Raw genomic sequence first — 26070 nt, forward strand, 5'->3', positions numbered from 1 at the left:
AAATCACAGTACGAGGATCACAATCACACATCACACTGGCGAAGTTGTGTTATACCTTTTATAACCTATAACGATGGAAAATGTCCGAAATGCAACCATTTAATGTTGCGAGATTTGTCTGAAGTTGTCTTTTCGAGATGATTTTTCTATAAAATAAATACTGTGAATCTTCTGTCAATACAGTATAATGTAACTACATAAAAATTAAAAGCCTGCCAAATCCATTTGGAATGTTACCTCATAACGTAATTCTTTACAACTCACGTGGACAAATAACCACCACAATCGATATAATCACGATCTTTTTATACATTGGTTATTGTTATATCGACTAAATTATATAAACGCTGCCCTACTAAGCGGCTACATCCACAACAGCTGTTCAGCCCTTGCTCTGACGTCATCGTAATCCGCCAATGAAAGGCTTCCGTCATGTTGCATTATTCATCTAATAATCCACTCTTTTGTAGGTTAGGTTTCCCTGAACCAGTATACTCGGTTAATTAAACGAGCGTGCAGCTTGGTTGTTGTTTCAGTATTTATTTTTTTGGTTGTGTTTCCTATCAATAAACAGTTTTACCGATGATTTCTCGATGAAGATATGTTTTAGACATACGTTTTCACAAGGTATCGCTGCTAAAATAAATTAATAACACTATTTCCTTTTACTTTTAGTTCTACATTGCAGGTCGTTGTGTTTGGTTAGCCAACCAAAAAAATCATTTACTTTTCTTTGGTAAAAGAATTGGCATCATAATTCTTTGCCATCAACGAATTGGCAACAAAAAACGTTTCAAAGCTCGATTAAGAAATCTTTTAGTGTCGAATGCGTTTTATTCCTTTGGTCAGTTCATGACAAATTACTGGGAATGATAAAACTATTTTTTTAACTCAATTGCCGAAATGAATAACATTTCTTTGTTGACGATTGTGAAAAAAATGTTTTAATTAATATAAAATTGGTTAAAATTGATGTTTTAAACTTCTACTTATAAAATAATTGTATTAGAATAAGTTAAACTCATGCAATACAATTGTAAAAAATTATCTATTGCAATAAAGAAAATTTGAATTTGATCTATAAACATTTTATATGTAACAATACGGGAGTGGTAAAGAATGGAGGATGCTGGAGAATGTCCTACATGTAAATAGAACTTTACTATTATTGTTGCTAACAACTTGTTCTACCTAAAGTAATGATTGCTATTGATCCCTTGACAGTTTCAATAGATCGTGGTTTTTATATTCACCACCTCGCGCCCATTCCTTCACGCCCTAAGGTGCGCGTGGCAAGGGTTGAGCATTGAGCCCTTTCATCATCAAGTGCTCTATGACCCGGTGCCCTTACCACCTGACTGGCACCTACCACCTGCCACCTGCCCTAGGTGTGTCTTACTGCACACGCCACGGCTTATCAGGGGTTGTAAGCGGCAATTATTGCGTGCGGGGATCCGGACAAAGCGGATGAGTGTAAAAAGGGCTAAAGGTATTCATGAATCTTCAGACGATCCAAAAGGTTCGATATAACCTGAATGGGTACACGTGGATCTATCTGGTTATAAATCTGAAGTGCCTGAAATACGCTAAAACAAATTATTTGCAATGTTTCACATTATTACGTGTAAATGTTACTTTTTCAATTGGAGATTAATTCCGTTATGCGCTCCAAAACGTAACTTAATATGCGATGTTATCTATCGAAATATAAATGTCTTTACGATTGTCCTTTGTTTGAAGTTTATTTTTGACGAAGGAAGGATTGTGAAAGAAACAAGACTTTTCCGGACATTTGCCATCATTAAGTACAAAATAAAAAATATAAGTAACACTACTTTTTAAGACCTGCAATCTGACCTCTTCTTCTGGTAAATAACTAACCTAACACATAATTACAAACTAGGTTAAAATAAACCAATCATACCAGAGGGTTGTGACACGCCCAAGTCAGGAATCACAACCACCATGTTGTATATCAACTTCACTAACCCTAATACATGCACTTAATATAAAACTAAACACAACACTAATTATTCAAACCGAACTACATAATACAAGTCAAAATACGTCTGCATTCGTCGACCAACCACCTATTACTGACTAGTTTTATGATTGTTACAATATAAAGACCGCACCGAAGTATTTTTGCCGGCTATCATAACATATCCTAACCTGCAAGACCTGTACATTATAAGTAGATTGATTGTATCTAGATCGATTCCCAAAATGAACGATTTACTCTTCGAATAATTGATTGAACAAGCTTCTGATATTTATATTTTTAAGGAACGAGTTTCTTTGCTTAAACAACCTGAATAAGTTGTAAAAGTGTTTAAATTCAAACTTCAAGTGGAATATTTTGTTAACTAGTCGTTAAACAATTTCAAGAATTGGCAATCTTAATTTTTTTAAGCGAAATGTGTTCGTTCCTATGTCGCGTTAACATATAATCTCAAATTACTTGTTCCCTGTCGAAAACCCGATTCTTTTTGTATTGTTAAGACAACACAATGACAATGCACCAGGTTGTGGAAGGAGGGAAAACGGCCTGGGAAGAAACAGGAAGGAACATTAATAAGAGCGGCGACAAGACTGTTCCCTGCGGTAGTCCTTTATCGACCTATCGCGCTCATAATTAACCCGCTTCACGTCTTGTTCCCTTTGTTTCTTGTATTATCGCGCCTTCACCGTATGTTAAACAGCCAGAGGTGCAGCGAACAGCCGCGTCTTCTGATATTAATAGCCCTCTCCAAGTCTTGTAATGAACTTTCTTCCGTTGCCTTCAAGGTGATACGTGCAAGTGTTTCCTCCGCATCTGCTCGTAAAATATCGCAATGCAATTAGGTTATGATTTGTTTAATTATTATTGTACGTCTTCGTCTTGAGTGCTTATCGTACAGAACGTTACCAGCGTAGAAAGTGGAATCTCGTTGAAATTTAAGCGTGGAGGCGAGGAACCGTGGGGGCGAGCGTGTTTCAAGTCATGAATGAATGATTAAATATAATAATTTTAGATAATGTGTTAAAATAATTCAATGTAGAGATTTTTACTTACTTAACAGTGAAACTCAGCAATTACCACACAAAAACCAAATATTTTTGTCAGTTATACGAATTTTTCGCTTAACAAAAGAATGCAATCTGAACACATCTGAAGGCAATTTTGGAATATTAATTTTTATACATATTCTTTGGTAATAATTTATTCCCAAAACTTGAGGAGCACAGCTCTCAAAGAATGTCCACGCCCAGGCCTTTCTTTCTTTTTGTACCATCCAAAATTCTACAAAATCTTTCCAACCCATTTAGTTTTCCCTACTCGAGAGAAAGGAAAACTGGATGTAGCTAAAGAAAACTAAGCATACTCTTAGCTGATCATCTTTTGTGTTATGAAGAAAGAATCAAAGTAATTGACATTTCGATGAGTTTCCTGATACACATCTGCCAGGCTGCAGGTATTTCAGCGCACCGGGGCCATGGTGACGGGCGGCGACTGTCCCTGTACAGTCGGTGCCTTGTCGCGTGCCGGCTGCCCGGAACCGGAAGGAAGCGGTTATAAAGCTCGTGTCTCATGATTTGTTTGTTTACAGGTGGAGAACGCGACCGGCCAGGCAAGGACCCCAGTCCACCGCCCCACCAGACCGGTGAGTGTCTCGCTGAGTATTCAGGTCATCTTGTAATGTCACAGAACAAAGTTGAATAATACTATAGGGTGCCTTTCCAAACAAGTAACAACAGATACTTTTTCAAAATTTCAAAATGGTGAGATAATTCCGCATGTAGTGGTGCATTGTAGCAGGTGCTTCAAAAGATTCTAGTGTCGCCTGAAAAGTGTCACTGTCCTCTTGTCAATTCAATGTACTTATCCATTCTTTACTAAAGGCATGTCTTTCAGTCATGTTGTGTGTGACAATTATCGACCGAAATCATTTTTCCTCTCAAATCGAAATAGGATAAAGAGATTCCGCATGTAAGGAACAGATGCTTCATAAGATCAAGCATTAAAATGTGTCATTGCCCTCTTTTCAATTCAATGTACTCATTCTTTACTAAAGGCACATCTCTCAGTCATGTTGTGTGTAACAATTATCGACCGAAATCATTTTTCCTCTCAAATCGAAATAGGATAAAGAGATTCCGCATGTAAGGAGCAGATGCTTCAAAAGATCAAGCATTAAAATGAGTCATTGCCCTTTTTTCAATTCCATGATCCCATTCTTTACTAAAGGCACATCTCTCAGTCATGTTGTGTGTAACAATTATCGACCGAAATCATTTTTCCTCTCGATTCGAAAGAGTTCACTGGGGTAACTCCGCGACCCGGTACTTAATATGAGGAAAGTGACTCCGTCAAGGAACTCCGCGCCGCCACCGCATTGCTGACTGACGGCGGCCGCTGTTGTTTTGAAATGCCAATCCAAACAGACAGACGGACGGACGCAATTTCGGCACCCTTTGTGCCGCCGCCGGCCTCTATCCATCAATACAGGATCTGACTTGCTAATGTGCGCAGACCCGCTCACACACGCATTTAATTTATTTTAATCTATTCCGGGAAACGACTGTACAATTAAAGGAATATAACATTTGCTGATACGTGAGGAGGGTATATAGCGGTGATCTGGATGTGGCCGACCGAGGGCTGCCATCTTGTGCGACTGCAGACTGCAGCTGCTAGCAGAGTCGTCTGCTGAGTCGCTGCTTCATGTTCGAAGATCAAGGGAACCAGAACCGCGTGCACTCCACAGATCTGAAACTAAAAGGAGAACGGTTACCAGTCTCCTAAAAAAGGAATTACACTTTTTTAGGCAACTCTAAAGCGGATTTAGATTAATTTCTTAGTGCTATAAAATATGTACTACTTAAAACAATTTTGATTCGGTACAAAAGAGAGTTTACATTAATTTTGGTCATACTCAGGAGCCAATTAAGTATATACGCGTTACAACACGGCTTATAGTACAGGGTGTTCACAAACTTCTGTGGCTGATAGTACTAATCAATTTAAACAGAACATGTCATATAAACATAGGTCAGCTAGTCGCCATTTTGTTTTTTTAATAAAATAACTAGTACCTCAAAAACTACTTAAGCTAAAGAAACAAAATTTAGCACATATTTACATTTGAATACATAAGAAAAAATTGTGTTATTCCCTTTAATATTATCATTTTTCTACCTATAGGTATATGACAATTGTTTTTCAAATGATAAGTATACACGTAGGTATATATTTATACACGTGAAATGTAGTAGCTCCAGTATTTTGTACAAACAGTACATTTATGGAAAATTCTTGGCCTTCAAAGAACAATGTATTTTATTATATATTTAGAGAGAAAGATAAATTTAAATCAAAAGTAATTCTGGAAATTACTTTTCAGCAAGATCCCTCAGTGACTACCATTAATATTTCCCGTCAAAATACTGTACTTAATTGTAACATAAATCGTAGTTATTTATGTTAAATAGTCGCCTTAAACGATTTCAATGTTGCATTTAGTACACCTGAGTGAATCCTAACCTAGATTTAAAGGTTTTTATGTTTTGCGTAGCCGTGTTTTCAGAATCATTTCACACATTAATCGTTGATCTGGAGTAAGCACCTTCTGTGAAGGGCAACGGCTGGAATCAAAGTTCCAGAGTGCACCAAAACCGCGCCCACCAAAGCCCGCGGAAGCCGCGCGCCTATTCCAGTGCTGTATGAATTATTGAATATCTGCACCGTCTTCAGGAAGTGAGAGACGTTCGGTAGCCTAGCGGGCCCGCGCCCATTCTACATACCGCGTTCTGTCACATCGCTTCTGACTTCATTTCCTGGATAATCGCGATGCTTACTTTTGATTACTACAAAGACAGAACCGCCACTCTTCAAAATACACGCCCATCCACTCTTATTTATTGTTGCCGGATGAAATCCACTGACTTTAGGCTAATTTTGTTTACATTTTTCATCAGTATATTTGGGTTGATTCCTATTAAATAATAAAACTTTTACATATAGGTTAACTACATGTAATATAGTATACCTATATATTAAATATTCTTATAAACTTTGCAAAAAACACGTATTTATACATTATAAATGAATACTGTATTGCTTGTAATTCAAATAAAAAAAAAACTCAAATTGGATCTTTTTACTTATAAAAATAAAAGGAATTCTGAAGGAAACAGGACTTTCCGGACATTTGCTATTGTTCAGTGAAACAAGAAATCAGTAACACTACGTTTCGAGATCTGCAATCTGATCTCTTCTTCAGGTTAAGAACTAACCTAATACATAATTACAAACTAAGTTAAAATAAACAAATCTTACCAAAGCGTTGTGGCTCGCCTAAGCCAGGAATCACAACCTACATGTTGTTTGTCAACTTCACTAACTCTATAAACACGCACTTAATAAAAAAACTATACACAACACTAATCATTAAAACTGAACTACGGAATACAGGTCACAATACGTCTTCATTCGTCTACTAACCACCTACGACTTACCCTGAAAAATGACCTTCGAACAAAAAAGGAATTCATGTTATTAAAGTGTATATTTATGGATAAAAGTATATTTTTAGGCTATATTTTTGTATGTGCCATAAGATTTAGTGAATTATTATTAGTATTATTCTCTTTAATAATTATAACTGATTTGAACCAAAATGTTAAAAATTATATTAGAAAATAATATTTGTACAGTAGGCTAATTGGAATTAATTCATTTCATTGATTCATTGCATTATTAGTAAGCTTTACTCACAGACGATATATCAGAAACTATCACTATAACAGAAAAATATATAAAATATATAATGTATTATTAAAAAGTTAATCTACCATTCATAATGCATGAATAGGAAATCAAGGGGTAGTAGCGCCAGTGCAGCTGAGCGGATAGAAACAACAGTGAGTCAGTGACACTACAGACGACACACAACATACAACTGAATCTAACAGCAGTTCACGTGCCATGGCATTACGTGTGCGCTGCAATAAAGTTTTAGGGCCTGTCTATGGGATTTCAGAAATCGGAAGAATATTTCAACGTGATGCTACTATTTTTTTAACATTTAAGTGTTCGCCAAAAAGCCGGACACTACATAATTTTCAAAAGCCGGGAGGACAGGAGGACAAACTATAAAAGGAGGACATGTCCTTCTAAAGCCGGACGTCTGGTCGCCCTGCACAAGTATCCCTAGGCTATCTTTAAACAATATTTGTGAAGATATACAACTATTATTAAAAACACCGCTGTACGTAAAACGATCATGTTAACATACACACTTTCCTAAAAAACACCGCGGAGATTCTTCAATCTCGACATTCTGTAGCGAGCGATAAATCGTAAAAGTTAAGGCACTTGCTGGTCCAGTTTCAAGTGCCCCGTGGTGTGGCGGAACTTTTAAGTGGCCCGGTGGTACAGAAAGAAACACGTACCCTAAGCGATCCCCGGAAGATGGATGAGCCATGCAGATACCCCCGGCCACCCCTCCACCCCCTCGCCCCGGAGTTCAATTTGCCTGCTCCTACATGCGTGAAAACACTGGCCCCGTCCCGACTCGAGCCGCTATTAGTTTTTAACCCCACCCATGATTGGATATGATTGACACTAGCAGATTATGAACCCTAGGAGGGTGCCTGCCCTCTCAGGAGGAGGGGCGGTTAAATAAGCTTTTTAAGAAATAAACAGTCTATATAACGATTGAGAGGGGGTCCTGCCCGGCCTCTCCGGAGACTCACCCTTTACTGCTCTTTTTAGCGGACTCGCTAATTCTAGTTATGGCACTGAGGAGTGTGCTGGCGTTCGTTTCTTTAACCGCAGTTCGTAAACAACTTAAAGTGGTCATTATATTTTGCCAACTTATTAGTCCTGATAGTAATTATTTCCTTATACAGGGTGATTCGGGTAGTGTTACCGGCACTTTCTGAGCTTATTGCGCAAAAAAAATAATGAAAAAAGTTCATATAAACACAGGTCCGGAAATGCTTTGTTACTGAGTAACGGCCAACAAAAGATTTCACCCACAATTTAGTACCCGAGGTTAAATTATCATTTGCTGGGAATTTGGGAAAAGGTTTTTATAGACGAATGCAGTTTTTTATAGCTGTTTTTGAACTTATAAATTGAATAAAGTTTGTTCCATAACTGGATCCCTCTTATTGTTTAAAATGTACAATGTAAAACACAGACAAGTGGATTCGAAAAACGATTTTTGTATGTTTAACGTACAATTAATTTGTTAAATAAGTTATAAAAACGTAAATATTTACCTAGAAAATTTAATACTGAAGAAAATTATGTAGAATAAGGTATTAAATTACATTTATTACAAACGTAATTTAATTTACCAGTAGACTTTTTTTATTAAATTGCGGAATTAACTGAACGTTTATTCCACAGCAAAATGTGTTTTCTTGCACGGTAAAATGTTCGTAGTAAAATTTGATTTTAAAAATTATTATTTCATTGTAATTTCCTTATTGTACATATTACATTCGTATTCATAGAAGTGTCCGAAAAGTGAATAGTTTAATTGCTATGAACAGTCCATAATTAGAAGTTTATCGTGTGCCTGTAATGTACTGACTAATAGGGTTTGCCAACTAATTAATTTAAACTGATATTATTATACTCGGCCGTGGGTTTATTTTTGGAATTTAATTGCCCGGCCATTTTCAACAGCGAATTAAAAAGAATGGTCTTATTAATATTGTTAAATTTTAGATTACTTTGAGTAACACGGTAGTTAAAAACGCTAACGTTTCCTTAACAAACAAATAATTAAATGCTGGCCTTGATACTTTAATGTTCGTACTTTAAGTAGACCATTATTATTATTCACCGGACTGGGAAATAATCTAGGTATCAACTAGGCATTCATTGATTTGGATTTGAAGGAGGGGGAGAGAAATAATGTTTTCCTGATATTACAGACCATAAATTTCAAACGTGATTAAGTTGATTTAAATACGCTTATGTGACCATATAGTTCTTTGGATACAAAAATAACATCGAATATAAAAATGGATATTTATAATAGTTTTACAATATTTTTGTAATTTTTAACAAGAAGATACTTCATCAATTGAGAAGATAAAGCTAATTGTAACTTATTGTGTGTAATATGTTATTATTAAAATATACAATGCTGCTTAAATCACATTTATTCAAAAGAATCGTCGCAGAATATTCTTAATTAGAGCACGAAAGAGAATATATATGTTAATGTCAGCGGAAAAGTAATTTGTTTGGAATCTGTGTAGACAAGCATTAAGTATTTTCTATATCCCCCTTCAATATTAAATCGATGCAATTTCCCTCTCCTGCCGTAGTGTGTTGCGTTCATATTATTGCAGGCGTTATAAGAGCACGCAAGTTAGACCGAACGTCGAGGCTCCATTTGAAAATTAGGGCTTAAGTTTAAACCGCGTCATAAATATGAAATCCATAAACCACAATTGGATTTATATCAAAGTTAATGGATTGTTTCTTATGGGTAAATCTATATTAAATATAAATTACAAACCAATTAATATTTTATTTATTATTGTGATTATCTGTGGAATATTGGTGACAATTTTATTCTAAGATAATTAATAAACCAACCATATATTTTATTTTTATGTGTAGTATAGGTGCGGTCAATGCAACCTCACGTTTTCCCAAACATTAAAATATTCAGTATTATTTTCCCTCTTTAATTGTAGAAATATACTTAAAATATTAACTTCACACAACTATGTATACTCAAAACGTTTGAACCCTTTTCTTTTCCTTCTTTTCTTCTTTCTATCCTTTATTTTTGTATGTATTAATACCACCCCCACCTGACGAAGAGAATAGATTTCAATCCTCGAAACGTTGTGTTATCCTGTTATCCTTTTAAACCTCCCATCGTCAGTAACTTTAAACAAAGTATTTTATGAATGCTGGATTCATATTATTTCACACAGCCTATTATTGCCGCAGAAGTCCAAACCCGTATTTCTAACAAATAAATTAAACAGTTAGCGGTAGTATAAGTGGCGGTAACAGAACCCATAATCAGGGGAGGCGGTTTCAGTCGCCGCCGAAGTCACACGAACAGCAAGCAATATGGCTGATTATAAAAACATGGGCTAGCCCGCACCGGGAACAATTTAAAAACGGCCGCCTAATGAAGGGATGCGGGTAGCATGGGGGTGCTAATCTGATATCCTCCCCTCCCCCCACCACCTCATCCATCAACAACCCCCATTAATGTTCCCTTGAAGTAGATACATTCGACATTTGCTGAACTTTTCCTCCAGACCAGTTAGTTCCATTGTTTGACTTCACTTTCAGCGAACTCGTTGAGTTCGAGGAAAATCTTAAATGCTAGAAACGAAATTGCTGTAACTAACCGACTACACTGTGAATTAATTGTGTTACTTATGGATGGATGTACACATTTAGTGTTAGTAAGTATGGAAGAAATCGATTTTATGTGTTTACAAACTTTACTTAAGTAGTCAAGACAAGAGTTTCGTTGGCAGACGTTATTTATGTGATTCATTGATATCTACACGTTAGAGAACTTTTAAAGAACCGCTTTCTTTCTTCCGAGAAAGAAAACCAACCCTACAATAAAACTCCCAATATATTCTAAATTCAAATTCAAAATTCATTTCTTTTCAGAAAAGCATTGATTACATTGCAATACAGGTACAGTATAACTATATATAACCCTCTAGCATAGCTAATCGAGGGAGAAAATTTGATTGCAAAACGTTTTTTGATTATACTTTAAATGCATATTGTTTTACATAAATACGTCTACATTAATGTTACATTAATTCAGCAATAAATAATTCTTGTAATAATAAACAAGTTAAAATAATGTATAAATATTAAACATATTTCTTCTTACAATAAAAAAATACAGAAAATCTTTTTGTTTGAAAATGAAAAAAATTGGAGTCTTAGATTTAATATTAAAAAAAGAACTAATGAATTATTAGAAATATAATTGAACAATTTATATTTAATAGAGTGAAATTCTATGTTATATATTAATAACATATTAAAAATTGATAGTAATATTATAATTTTATATTATATGTTTTATTTTATTTTATATCTAACCCTTAAAATTTTTAATAAATTGAGGTGGCGTGTTATCTTTTTTTTATTTTTCATAATAGTTTGACGATTAAAACACAAATTAAAAATCGAAGAGTTGTCTTCGTTAACGTTCTCAATTAACTAATCGAACCAAGTAAAGCAAATCTTTAGCAACCGGAAATATTGTTTGCCAATTGAGTATTTTCGTAGAAATTTATTTCTATTTTCATGTTCGTTACGTAGTTATTATTTTTATGTAGCAATAGGTATTATTATTTCTATAAGAATGTCAGTGGAAAACTAATACATCCATAATTTGAGCATTAATTACCCAGATCAAAGTAAATTCAAGAAAACTATGAATAAATTAAATTATAATTGGCGAAAAAGTTAGTCTTTATGGTTGCGCCCTGTTATTAGTTTGTAAACTCGACCATAGATGGCAGCAGCAGCAGTGGCGCGAGGCACGGCCGCCCCTAGATCGCGACCGGTCTCTCGGGGAGGCTGTCCGCGTGATGGATTAGCCGCCGCCGATTAACGGTGTCAAGGGTTGTTGCGATTACCCGTGTCGCGCGTGCATTGCATACCCCCTTCCCCTCCCCCCGCTGTGTCCGTGTCACCCCTTGCCGCCATGTGACACTGTAATCATTCCTTTTTGATTGGATCTGATTGTGAGCCAGCCATTTGCAACCGCCTCCCTCGTCGGCGCTGATAAATAATTGCTTTTTTAACTCCAAATGACCTCCTCCCGTGATTTATTTTTGAGTGGGTACTATTTTGGATTGATGAGACGTTAATAATCGTAACTATTTTCGTTGTGAGCAGTGGGCACGACCTTTGTGTTAGTTTCACAGAGATAAATCGTTCCTAGCTGAGGTACGGGGCATTATATCACTTAGTTCTGAGGTCCGTCGCTAGGGCGCGCCACGTAATCATTTGGCGATTGTTACCATTTAAGTGTTCACACTACTTGAGCTACTTTTCACTCCACAGACGGCAGCCTGAGCGATCACTTTCTCCACGCCTCAATTTATGGCATTGGATGAGTTAACTCTTGTGTAACTAATATAATTAAAGACGCGACGCACGACTCTGGTTTATGTTGATGAGTTAAACTTGGTTCGTTTTATTCAAGAGGTAATGTGTATGTATCCAGAGTTTTCTAATTAATTAACTAGGTCTGTAAATGCAAGAAAAATGAATATGTATAAATTATAAGCTCTGAGAAGATATATATTTAGTAATTACTTTATAGAAAAATTAAGAATAATATTTGTAAATTATTCTTACTTTTTGATTCACTTAAGCTAATCCTGAATTTGTACTCAGTTTAGCTCTGAATAGTTTACTTGGGCTCCGTTTGCTGATATCAACAAAAGAAAAGATTTTTGATATCACAGAAACAAATTGCTATATTCACTAGTTCGTCGATTGTGCTAGGATTATGATTGTGGATGAAGATCAATAAAAACTATTTTGATTAAACCTTTGGGCTGTATTTTTGTAGACAAAACAATTCTTAAAAAAAAAATTTTTTTACTCATACAAGATATTGTTTGTGTTTAAATTGTTTTCTGTTATGTTGGAAGCGCCTGTAAATATTTTAATGCAACTGCAACGCATTACTATGTTTTAATAGCGGCAAACAACTTGAAGGCGTAACACTTTTTGACTTAATTGCTCATACGTCACTAAATGTATAGACGATTTTCTGGTGTATAACTTAATGCTTTAAATCTGGTTTATATAAAAACTGGTTTTTGAGTTACACACATATTCTGAGGCAATAGGCTATTTAGTCTTTATAATCAACAAGCAAAGAGGTGTTAGACTGCAATTTACAATTGCGTACTACAGTAATGAATTTTGTTGAATTTAATTCAAGTAATATTATGAACGTTGAAGAATAAAACATTGTGTTTCCCTTTTACTTGTAGTATAATCAAACTGTAGACAAATTTGTAAACATTTGAAATATTTTTATAATTAAAACTTACAGACAATATTGTGGGAGTGGTCTCCTGATCTGTCGTGAGTGACTCTCTGAAGATTATTTCAGTGTATAACGCCACAAATGCAAGCCTTGTCTGCAATGCCACATATGTTGCAGATATCCTAGCGAATGGTGAGGGAGAGGCGAGTAATGACAGTTCAAGCAGTGAAGTCCTCGACTCGGTAGACTCGGAGAGAGAGGCAGCTTTAAATCTGGTAAGATCGACAATTAGTTTCTTTAGAAATGAATAAAACTTCTGCATGTGTTAAATATACTATAATAATACTCAGATTTACTTAACCTCAAAATCCAATATCCCTTGCATGTCTTTTCCTTGTTGGGAGTAAAGCTAAGGATGGATTTAGATTGTAAGGATGGAAGACGTCTGGACTCACTCAAGAGGAGGCTGTTGGACATTATATTACCATGTGAGCTGCATCAGACATGGCTCCCTGTTTGTAAATCACTTTTATGCCACTCCGCCTGCATCTTATGCCTTCTGTAGATCTCACAAAAATGTAAAAGACAAATGATCTGCTGAAAGGAATTTTCTACCTGCAGATCTCAAAAAGTTATTCTTTTAAAATATACTTATTAAAACTATTATGTATTAACTTGAAAATACATATATATATTTACAAAAAAGGGAATTCTAGGACGTATAAGAGCACCTTATATTGTATTCTGATATTAAAACTTATTATGCATGTTTCAGAATTTTACATTAGTTAATGCAGGCATAATTTTCCATACAATGCCATTCACCATTAGCAAGGTTAATAAATATTTAATAAAACACATTTTACACCTAATAATTGAATCAAGGAATATTTTATAAATTTATACTACAGATTTTAATAATTAAAACTTCAAAATAATGATATGTTGTAATTTTAATATATGATTGCTATACTTAAAAAGAAATAATGTAAGGATATGATAAAAACTATTTTTGTGTTGCAATGCAGAGTTATTTATCTGTTAATTTTCTGAGAACTTTTTTGATTTTACTTTTTTTAATTCAGTACTAGGAAGAAAAGCAAAATTTTCTCCTTTTACCTTTCCCAGTTATCTCTCTCTCCTAATTTCCCAAATTTTAGAACTATATTTGATAACAGGTGACAGACGTTTCTCAACGGCAGACAACGAATGGTGCCTCCAGCTCACCCAGCTCTGGAGTCTCCAGCCAAGTCACCTCCAGCAACGGCTCTGCAGCCAGTGTCCAGGCAGCGTTGGCAGCACTGCAGACAGGCCAGTTGTCCCTCAGCCAGGTAAGCCAATATGATCTTACATGTCAATGAATTCCTTTGAAAAAAAGAGGTTTACTTTTAGCTCATAGCAAGAAAACATTAAAAAATTCAAGCTACCGAGCGGCTTGGTGTGTGATATTAGGGGTATCTTCAATCAGTGCTATGACAAATTATAGGATTTCACACATTTACTATCTTTGTATGTTAAACATTTATTACACAACATTTCGAGGATTTAAATTTATCCTCTTCGTCAGGTGTGAATATAATAAGTAAATGAAAAACGAAAGAAAGAGAAAGAGAAAGAAAAGTCACAACAGCACAGACGAGAGTCGGATACTGTGCTCTTGCATTCTGTGCAGTGACAACACCTGGGTTCATTTTCTCCTCTCTGGATTTCAAGCAGTTTTTACGTATGTTTACCCCCTTTTCTTTCTCTCCTTTTTTCATGTAATTATATTCACACCTGACAAAGAGATGTGTTTCAATCCTTGAAACCTTGTGTTATACATTTTGTATCATATAATGAAGGCAAATGAACAAAACCCTATTATCCTTTCATACCTTCCACTGTAATTAAAAAATGTGAACAAAGAACAATGCTAAGCGTTAAATAAGATAAAATTTAATCTCTTCAGCTTAACTATTCTGTATTATCTTAATAATTGGTATTTTATTCTATCAATCAAGAATTCTTCGAAGATCTTTGTGAATGTAGGGGGAGTGTTGAATTTATCAAGATGAGATTTTAAATAAATAGTAAAAAATCTATTTTTACTTATAAATAGTTTCTGCTTGAATCTAAGAATTTCAATTTTTGTTCTGAATTTCGTTGCACCCTACAGTCCTTTAAAATTTTGAAAACGTTTTTTAATTGGAGTAAAAATAGCTATTGGTTCTAAATTTGCTGTATATGTACTAGAATGTTAAAAATGAAAGCTTTTTCTGACATTGATGATACTGTGATTGTCATGACAGCTGATGGGTCTGGGAGCTGCTCAAGGACAGCAACTGCTTCTGCAGAACCAGCTGTCGGGACTGCCACTACCCAACTTGTCCCAGTTGGGCGCTGCGGAGTTGCAGAGTCTACAGCAAACTCTCCAGCAGCACCAGCACACTCTGCAGCAACAACTGCAGCAGTTCGTGCTCTTCCAGCCTGGTGCAGGATCACAGCTGCCTGCACAAGCTCAGTTCTTTCTCCAGAACCAGGTAAATCAGAAGCAACTCTAAAATTGTGTCTGACCTTTCAATTTTATTTGATCAGCATTTGTTGTTTTCTTAAATCTTAGTGCCATTTGTAATTAAGGCACTTTATTTTGTTTCTAAACAAAAAATAATAGTAAATCAACGTCATCATGATCATACAAATTTGTGGTTCTGTAAGAGTAAAATTTAATACACAATTTTGATAAAAATTGTTTTCTTGTTGTTTATAATTGAATAAGTTACTATGAAAATGACTTGTTCTAACTTTGACTTAAGAGCTGTGTAAAGAATAAGTAGTTTCAGAGTTAGGAAATGCATTATTATTCCAGCCTTACAGTAAAATAGGATGAATATGAATAGATTTTATCCAACAAAGTGGAGTATTTTAGAGAAATAGTATTTGGACATTTTAAGTGAGCCTATTGTTCTTATGATCTCCCTATACCTCTCTTCCCAAATGAAGAAGGATTATTACATTGGCCCTTTGGATTGGGGACCAATAATTTTAACTTTACCACAATAAATTGTGGCAGCCATACAAATCCAGACAGTTCAGAATTACAGTATTTATGTTACTGCCATGTCATTGCAGCAAAAGAATGGAACAGTACTGTTTTTTAAACCTGTCTTATAAATACCAAATTTGAAATAACTAAATCTTTAATTTTACTAAACCAAATAATTATTTCAGTTGAGCTTTGTAAGCATATACAATTCTTTACCCAAACAAAATCATCTTCAAATTCTTATTCTAAAGAGTATCATATCAGCTGTGCTCATTATCTCACAAATTATAAAACCATAACCTAAAAATGTTATATTTGTCAAAATAAAGGTTTATTTTAATCAAACACAACTGAATATTATTGTAGTCATGTTTTGCAGGCACTGGCATTAAATTAAAAAAAAAATTACAAGTTCTTTGGAGTTTAAGACAAAGTTTGGAATAAACTAAATAATACATTAAGTATGTGATTTATATATATATATATATATATATATATATATATATATATATATATATATATATATATATGGCAATATATATATATATATATATATATTTAAGACATGAACTGACAGTATTGCCAACCAAACAAATGATTCCCTCACTGTTAGACTAGCTTAATATACATTTATCAATCAATTATTTACAAGACTATCTCATTTGTCTCCTGTCTTCTTAGTACAAAACTATTTTCTATTTTTGTTTCTATTCCATCCCATTTTATGGTTTTGGTAATGAGAACTTTTAGTAACTTATGTAGTAATTCTTTTCTCCTGTAGGAAAAATAAAGCTGTGATAGTGCAAAGCAAAGCTTGGAGTGTAGCTTTGTAACTTAAATTAGTTTTGAAGCCTGGAACTACAGTTTAAATAACTCAGTTTGTAGTCATAATTAGAGGCTCTTTCCTTTCACTCGTAGGAAGTTTTTACGTTGTGGTATTTGAGCTACAATATAGCCTACTTTTGTGTGATTGCATGATTTGCAAAGTATATATAGTGCTAATAATATTCATTACCAATCATCCAGGAAATAAAAAATATCTGAACTATACCCTCTAGATTTATAATCAACACAGCTGTGTATTTTCTTATTGCTCCTCTCCCTATCTCATACCGAGTTGAGATTTATTTTGATGTTTGTAGAAAATTCATGTCGAGTCTAGAGGCCAATGCCGATATTATAAGCAATGAATATTAATTTACAGAAAAGGAACTAATAAGAGCTGGATTATATTTACCCCCATCAAATATGGATATATTCATATTTATTAAGTGTAGAATTTAGGAGGAAACCACTTTGAAGATCATAAAAACTTAAAAGAAGCAATATCTTTATGGAACAAGACATTAATAAACATTTAGTACCACTAGTGAATTACAACACATACAGTATTCCAATAATTAATTTAATTTTGCGAGGCCTTTCAGAATCGAGGATCCATTGTCAGGCAACTTCACAAATGCATAAATATTTATATAAATAACAAATTTTTTAATAAATGAATTAATATTTATTAATTTGTGAAGTTGCCTAACATTTGGGAATCCTCGATTCTGAAAGGCCTCCAAATTAAATTAATTATTGGAATATTTGTTGTAATTCACTAGTGGTATCAAATTAAAATATTTTCAATGCTCCAAGAACCTTCATTAATAAATATGTCTTAGTGATTGAATACAAAATTTCTTAATGTTACAAAGAATAAATATAGGTGCTCTCAAATTTGGGGAACAAGGCTTGTTTTGCGATTCATTCTAGATGAATATAAAGATTTTTTATTCTCTGGATGATCATTCTGTAGATTCATCTAAGATTTCTGTTATTTTCACTATCATCATCCTGGTATTAGAGAATTTCAATATTATGATGTTCATAAATGATGTTAATTGATTCTTGCTTTTTATTTTGTAGTTCAAATCAATAAAACTGAACTCCCAGTGTTTTATTTGTAACACAAAAGTTACAATGATTTTAATGAATTATCATCGCTTTAAGCAAAATGATGTGCCACAAACCAGGATGATGATGATGATATATTGTAGTTACAATACTTGCATGCTTAGCGTGTGGTGGCTTGCAGGGGCTGTTATCTCACGGCTACTCGAGGCAAAACCTGCCGTCTCCCAGAGTCTCCCACTCGGTACAGGTACATTCTTCTTCTTTTCATCCCTCTGCATGTGTTTGTGTCATTTGTATTTTTCTAAAATAAATTGTGAATTTTTATATAATCCACAGATTGTGGCAAGTACAGAATTAACTTTAGTATTTATTTTGATTGAAGTTTAAAGTCATCATTGTAAATTCATAGGTAATACTGTTTACGATCCTCTTGATAAAATGATTGCTTCTCCAGGTTCAGCAAGCCGTGGCACAGGCTGCCCAACAGCTTCAGCAGCTGCAGAAGCAGCAATCGTCACAGTCCACACAGTCCGGCAACCACGGCCACCAGACCCATGGGCTCGGAGGTGGCCACCACATAAAGAGTCCCCCCTCCAGATTGCTGGACACGGATGAAACCACAGATCTTGAAGAGCTTGAAACGTTCGCCAAAACGTTCAAGCAACGCAGGATAAAATTAGGTTAGTTCCATTTGATCTCGGAAATATTGGTGTTTTTATAATTCCTTTTAGAGTTTATTATATTTGAAAATCCCCTATGGACCTGGAAGTTAAAATAGTTTTCATTCCATTTCAGAAAATGTGATTCAATACGCAATGGTTCCACGTTTACTTCTCTTTCAGGTTTTACTCAAGGGGATGTCGGACTGGCGATGGGAAAACTCTACGGAAACGACTTTTCCCAAACAACCATCTCCAGGTTCGAAGCACTGAACCTGTCGTTTAAAAATATGTGTAAATTGAAGCCGCTACTACAGAAGTGGTTATTAGACGCTGACAATTCGGTCAATAACCCTAATTCGTTAAGTAACCCCTTGACTACGCCCGAAGCCATCGGAAGACGTAGGAAGAAAAGGACATCGATAGAAACAAGTGTACGAGTAGCATTGGAAAAAGCATTTTTGCAAAATCCAAAACCCACTTCAGAAGAGATTTCACTGCTGGCAGACAGTCTTGGGATGGAGAAGGAAGTCGTCCGAGTTTGGTTCTGTAATAGGTGAGTGGTAAAGTAGGTTAGTTAATGATTGACTCTTCTGGTTGACCACAGTCCATGCTGTCTTTATATCTATAGCATGCCCTCCTCCTCAAGCCTCCAGTTCGTCTTATACTTCTTGTTCGACTTTCAGGGCATGGGCTGTGGGGCCCGCTCCGAGACTCCACAAATTCCCGTAAGTCTCATTTTTACCTACTTGACTTTCTTTCCGATCCGTTTCCTGTATTTAGTTTTTCTTATGTTAAGTAAGTAATTTCTTTCTTTGTTCTTGTATTCCTTTTTTTGTTCCTTGTTTGGTATATTTCTGTAGAACAATAAATCAATTTTCATTTTTACTTTCAATAATAATTTTGCTTTTATCACATTAATATTAATGCATTTAAATTTAAGTTATGTCTTACAAATGTGGATTTTGTATTGTGTTAAATTTAAAATTAATAATTTATCTGCAGTTTAACAATTTTCTACTGACTGTTTAAAATCTTCTTAAGGGTATTTTGCTTATGGTTGTAGATGACTTTAAATATAGGAACTTTAAATTTTATACTCATTTTAATAGTAAACCGTACTCAGTAACTTTCTTAGATCGATATAAAATGTATTGTAACAATGATTTTTTTTAAAATACTACAATTAATAACATAAAAAGAAAACATATTGAAAATATTTGTTCTTGAGGAGGATAGGTATAGGTCTGAATTCATGGTTTCTGCATATTGCAGTCAGCTAGGGATGTAGATTGAATAAATAACTCTGGGGCTCTATTTCAGTTGCATGTGGTAATGAGTAGTGAACTGATAATATTTCTGACCATTTCTCCTTTAGTAGTGTGAGAGATAAGTGCTATTTTAAACATTATTGTTTGATGCAATATCAAACAAGAGAATTAAAATTGTGCCAGTAGTAAACGAAATACTATACTAATATAAATGAAAATAACAACATATGCAACTTATTTAAAATTGTAATATTCAAAATATTCACCTCAAATAATATGATATACAGAATAATTATGGTGAAAATACATAATTATTATAAAAATATGGTTTTTTAATTATTTATAGTGTAAATTTCCATTGCATCAGTATATTATCAGCTTATTTTATTTATTATTAGGATGGGCGAAAATTATATATTGACATTTTGAAATATTACCAATATAATTTCATTTTTTATCTATACAATGTATATACGAGATTACCAAAAATTGTATATCAATTAGTAACACATTAATATGGATACTGGGGATACATTATATTTAGAGGTGAATTTCAACATACTCTGAAAAACCTTACTTAAAAGTATTTTATTTTATGAAAAATATTTTTGGAAAGTTTTTACAAAATATATGTAGTAAAGTGAAAATTTTAAATGCAAACCGTAACAAAAAAATATTGAACTTTAGTTTAAAAACTCTGATCGTATTTTTATGCTTGAAATAAAATATGTCATTCATTCAGGAATATTTATGATTTGTTCAAAACTCTTATGTATATATATAAAAAATTAAAAACCAATTGGCGTCACTTTGGTGACTTATGTGTAATGTACGTTATTCATGTAAGTTACACATTCCATACACTCACAGTCAACTTAAAACTTAAAATTATTACATAATCAAGTTTTAATTATGTCATTAATTATGTAATTTGGAACATGCTTCTTAACTACAGTATCTATAATATTGTAATCAAATTCAAAATTTTTTCATTTGAATAATTCCAAGCCCATTTAGTCCAACTTGATAAAATTCGGTTCAAATTCAACAATGTATAATATAACCAAATATACTCAATTTTATATATTCAACTAAATATTGTCTAACGATGAAATAAAAAGTTAGTTTTGAATTTATTTAAAGTCAGATTGTTGCACTAAAAAGATTGTTACCGTATACAAATATAAAACTAAAAGTTTAAAAATATGCACTGATAAAGTTACATTATTTAGACTGAATTTTAAATTTATTAAAAAGTAATACTTTACATAATATATTGTCTTATACCTTCTTTTAATTTTAATGTACTGGTGATACATGTATTTTCATCTTTTAAACACTCTAACACTTCTTATTAATTATAGCTTTAGAATATTTTTTTATAATTTTGATCATTTGTATGTCTCTAAGTTAGTCTTAAGAATCAATTTTAAATATAAGAACATTGTTCTTTTATTGCTAAAAAATTTCTTTTAAACTTTTTTTGATATGTTTGTAAATTTGTGTTGACGTATTGTGGTCCTATGTATTTACAAACCTTTTTCACAAAGAAATAATATTAACACTTTATAAAAAATAATACTTAATTTTAAAATGTTGAATATTTTGCTTATCTAGTTTAAATCTTACTAATGGTATTTTGTACTTATCGATTACTTATTTCCAATACAAGATTGAGACGAATTTATATTTATATTTGAATGCTCAGTTTGTGTGTTAAATTTGTAGTTTAAGCTTTGTTTTATATTTTAATGTCTTAAATTAAAAATTCAACTTCATTATAGAGTTTTAATAAAATATATTCATTATTTCACCAGTTAAAATGCTATTGAGCATTTCATCAAACTATATAAATATCATATTTGTGTTTTAATAAAAATGTAATACACCATTACAACTGAAATTAATCAGATAGCAAATCGGTCAGCCAATGAATGATTTTTTCCAAATCACTCAAAGCTTTTAATTTGGATTTGTTGCATGCGACTTTAATGTTGTGTTAAGGGTTAAAATCACTTGAATGAATTATAAAAAACAGACACTGAGTATTGTTCTTTTTTTAAAACATCTAATTTTATCGCAATGTTGTTCCATATGTATTTATTGAACGTCAAATAGCAATAGTAAACTATTACTAATACTTACTGTGATAACATTTTTGCATGATGTTTTTACTCAGAATAGTAAAAATTAATCAATATCTTAATTTGAATTTTTTTTGCAGGCGGCAGAAAGAGAAGAGAATAAACCCGCCGACAGCAGCGATGGGGTCTCCGACATCACCGATGTTCGCTGCATCACTGCACCCCTCCAGCGGTATGCAGGCTCCCTCCCCCCTCTCACTGGTGTCCCCCCCGCCCCCCCATTCGTACCAGCCTCGCCCGGAATGACCCTGGTACCACTCACCGGTGCTCCAAGACTGACCGTGTCGAGTGGACTTCTGAGTGACCATCCCCTCTAGCTCTCCTCCTCTCCACTGTCCCGACCAACAACACCACTTGTGATTTCACAACGTAGATATTAGTTTGTTAGTAAAGAAATATTCCTCTGTGTAATAGGTATTACACAGATAATTTATTTAAAATCAGTTTTATCAGTTCTAAGGAATCCACTTTCGAAAGTTTAATTTTTGAAACACAAACCGTGAAACCGCTATATATCTTTTCTCACGTCGCAAAATCCTTTACGAGACTGTCGAATACTGAAATTCGTACAATTTAATCCTTGAGAAAATACAAAGCTTAAAATTTAATTTCTCGTAATTTTGTACTGTTTTCATTTATTTCTTTATGACTAATTCACGATGAAATACTAAAAGATTACAATTCAAAATCCGTACAAAAATAATTGTTTTTGTAATTTTTCGACCAACTAAGATCAAGGAAACATCTACAGCGATACAATCATACAAAATTAGATTTTCATACAAACACAGATTCTATTACTCAATGAAAATCTAAAATGTACATGAGGAAAGGGATGTATACTGCCATTTACAGAGATATGAGATACTGTTCGTTGGTTTGAACGGTTCTGAAAAATAGTCTAAATAAACGTCAATGTAAGTAAAAGAGCTTTATAAATATGATTGAAAATCATATTACCATTTTCTAGTCGAAGTTTCTTATAGTTTGGTTTCAAATGTTATTATACAGAGTGTTTCCAAAACTGAGTTGAAAAATAAAAACACACGTTCAATCAAATCTCGAACAAGACTATATAATGAACATATACTGTAAAATGTACTCCTTTTTATATGCAGCCCACCAAATATTTAGAAATAATATGTTTCACCCAGTAATTTTCAAAACTACGCATAAAGCTTGTGTTTCCTTCCTTCTGATTTTGAAGTACAACGCTCTGAACGTTATTTTAATGAAGTTTCAAGGCGAGGATATAGAACAAAAATAATAAAATTCCTTCTTCCCGTTGAAATAATGTTTAGAATTTTTTATCTCAGAATAGAAGGAATGTTAAATAACATTAAAATATGATTATATACCGATTTTCATAGATTCTAGATGCAACATCAAAACTATTGTGGTGGATGCATTACATTTTCAAATATTAGCGGGCTTCATCTCAGAAGGAGTGCATTTTAGGGCACGTGTTTCGGATTAGAAGGCTTTTTTCAGGAATAGAATTTGTAGTTTTATTTTCGACCAGAGTTTTCGGAACACTTTGTATAAGAAGGCAGTGACTGTAATTTATCAGAATATTTAGTGTTAACTCTTTTCTGTACATAATTATATTTAGAATTCTTTTCACGTTAATTCCGAGTAATGTTTGTATATATGTTAATTAAGTAATATTGTATTGTGAAATATTTCATTAATTCGCACTTCACAGTGTTTCTCAACTAATGGTTTATCATTGTGTTGTTTATGTTTCACATATCTGTACACTCGTGGTGAATATTGTTTATATTTGTTCGTACTGCCAACTAAATGTGAAATCACGACTTGTGTTGTCCCCCCCACCGAGGTGGGTTCCCGGCCAAATGACAATGCCAAGTGCGCGTGGGGTATGCGAGTGCAATTCTTACAGACTTCTCACTGTATACATAGATATACTATTATTACACTAATTTATAATTTACCATAATACAAGGGTAAGTCTAGTGTTTATGTGGTATGTACAGAGAAAACAACATTCCTTTTGTATATATTTATATATGTAGTACACGGCAGCGTAACTTTGTCTATACGCTCGTTTCCTTCCGTCACGAGCATTGTAGAAAGTTGTAGATAGTAAATAGCGCACTCATCGTTCTGTCTTATCACTTACAAGATTTTTGTAGTTATTAAAGTCTTTTTAAATGAGTAATGCAATTATTTGTACAAATTATATTATTGTGAATTTTAAAACTCATCAATATGAACTCTGCTAGAGAATCGTTTAATTTTTAAAAATCACCCAATGTTGTGTTTCAATAATTATTTAAACCTATTATTAATGTAATTACATTATGTGTAAAATAAGCAATAACCACAACATGTTTTAAAACTTTAGATTGTTTTATGTACAAAATTTGCATAATTGGTTAAATAAAACGTGAAAAACTTGCTTTATTGTATGTGAGTAAGAGTTGATTGATCAAATTCAACATTTTAACTCAATAATTTTTGCAGGTAAGATACTACAGTTTATTTACTTATAGAAAGAAACCAATTTTCTGTCCAATTAATTTGTTGTTTTAGTGAATAAATCTTGTAACCGATGAGACAGACCTATGGTTGCAGAACGTTTATATTGTATCTGCGTAAGAAGGACGCGTCGTAAGCACAACTTGGATGTCCCAAAGATTCCACAATTTGAGTAGAGCGTTGATGATCTCATGTAGTTAATCTCAACACTTTTGTGTTTTATCCAAAAAAAAATACTGTATAGAGTAACATTGGTTGTTTCGATCCATCTTGCAGTCTTCCACACAAAAAAGGGAAGAGCCGAAGTTCCTAGATCACACGGAGTTCTTTACGTCTACAATTGTTGCAGTAAACAATATTTTTTAAGATTAGGAGTAATTTTATTGTTTATGTGTAAAGTTTATTGATCATTTGTAATATTCTGTTACGTTTCTAGATTGTTTCCCCCGAAGTATTATTTAAAAAGCTTGTTTCCACTGAGAGGACCAACTTTATAAGGAAAAGTTCCTATTTGTCTACTGGCAAACGCGTAGTCTGTATGTTTTTAGTTTATGTTTATTTAATTTATGTACGACTGATTTTCGCTTTTATTCTGTGTCAAATATTTATTATTTCCACTCTTTCTTGTTTATTGTGAATACTCAAATTTTTGTAATATTTATGTTGGCGATTCCATTTTCTGTTACGGCTTTAGTTTACATTCTACGAGATACTTATCATATTCTCAACGTTTATTGCATATTAAATTATGTTTTCCACAGTTTTTGTTGTGTTTTGTTTTTCCTTATTTTGTCCGGACACATGGTACCTTGTACTTTTAACCTTAGAGTAGTTCCCTTTCGTTTCGTTATTACGTTATATTTGTGTTTGTGATATTAATGTGTGTGTACATTCCTACATTCAAGTTGGAGAAGAGTGACTGAGGCTCTGAATTACATTACAATAATTTTGAAACATAAGGCTGGAAATCAATTTTTAGTTGTTTTACATTGAAACTATTTTTAATGCCAAATATAAAATCTCAAAAAAAAATATTATTGAATAATAATAATTTATATTTACCATTAATTTAAGAAGAGCGGTAACGGTTGTTGCAACACATATTGATAATCAAGTTGCCTGTCTTCTCATGAATAATTTAAACAATTGTTACGCCTTATGGGGTATTTTTGAGAAACAATTCCTTCTGCATGAAAGCAATTTTAAATCTTGAAAAAATTTTATGGATATAAACACTTAAATAATACCAAAATAACAGCCATAAAATTACTATCCTCTAAGTTCACTTCACGTTCCTGTTTTCTTAATTTGTCAATTGTATTAGACAAAATAGCAGCACTGATAGCTTCCTTAAAATTACATCAATTCAAACCTTTTAAATTAGACATTGTCGAATGGACAGTATATAAATCAATGCACCATAAATATAAATCATACTTCACCGGATCCAATTCAAAAATCTTTGCAGAATTAACTTGTATATCCGGTAGCTCTTAACGTTGTTCTTGTTACTCACTAACTTAATTTTTGTAACGAGAGAGAAATTGTTGTGAGAATTGT

General features: G+C 33.3%; 1 protein-coding gene across 1 annotated transcript in view; it reads left to right on the top strand.

The window, feature by feature from the left end:
• The window catches only part of LOC124358092, a 119579-nt gene extending 94306 nt beyond the window's left edge, over positions 1-25273 (top strand). The window contains exons 6-14 of the mRNA XM_046810386.1: positions 3591-3644; positions 13191-13288; positions 14192-14344; positions 15302-15532; positions 18116-18181; positions 18389-18614; positions 18777-19149; positions 19280-19321; positions 22089-25273. Coding sequence (XP_046666342.1) covers positions 3591-3644; positions 13191-13288; positions 14192-14344; positions 15302-15532; positions 18116-18181; positions 18389-18614; positions 18777-19149; positions 19280-19321; positions 22089-22254 — 1409 coding nt within the window. The 3' untranslated portion in view covers positions 22255-25273. The remainder of the gene's footprint in view (positions 1-3590; positions 3645-13190; positions 13289-14191; positions 14345-15301; positions 15533-18115; positions 18182-18388; positions 18615-18776; positions 19150-19279; positions 19322-22088) is intronic.
• The last annotated feature ends 797 nt before the right edge of the window (positions 25274-26070 follow it).

The sequence above is a fragment of the Homalodisca vitripennis genome, chromosome 3 (assembly GCF_021130785.1).
Source record: "Homalodisca vitripennis isolate AUS2020 chromosome 3, UT_GWSS_2.1, whole genome shotgun sequence".
NCBI lineage: Eukaryota > Metazoa > Arthropoda > Insecta > Hemiptera > Cicadellidae > Homalodisca > Homalodisca vitripennis.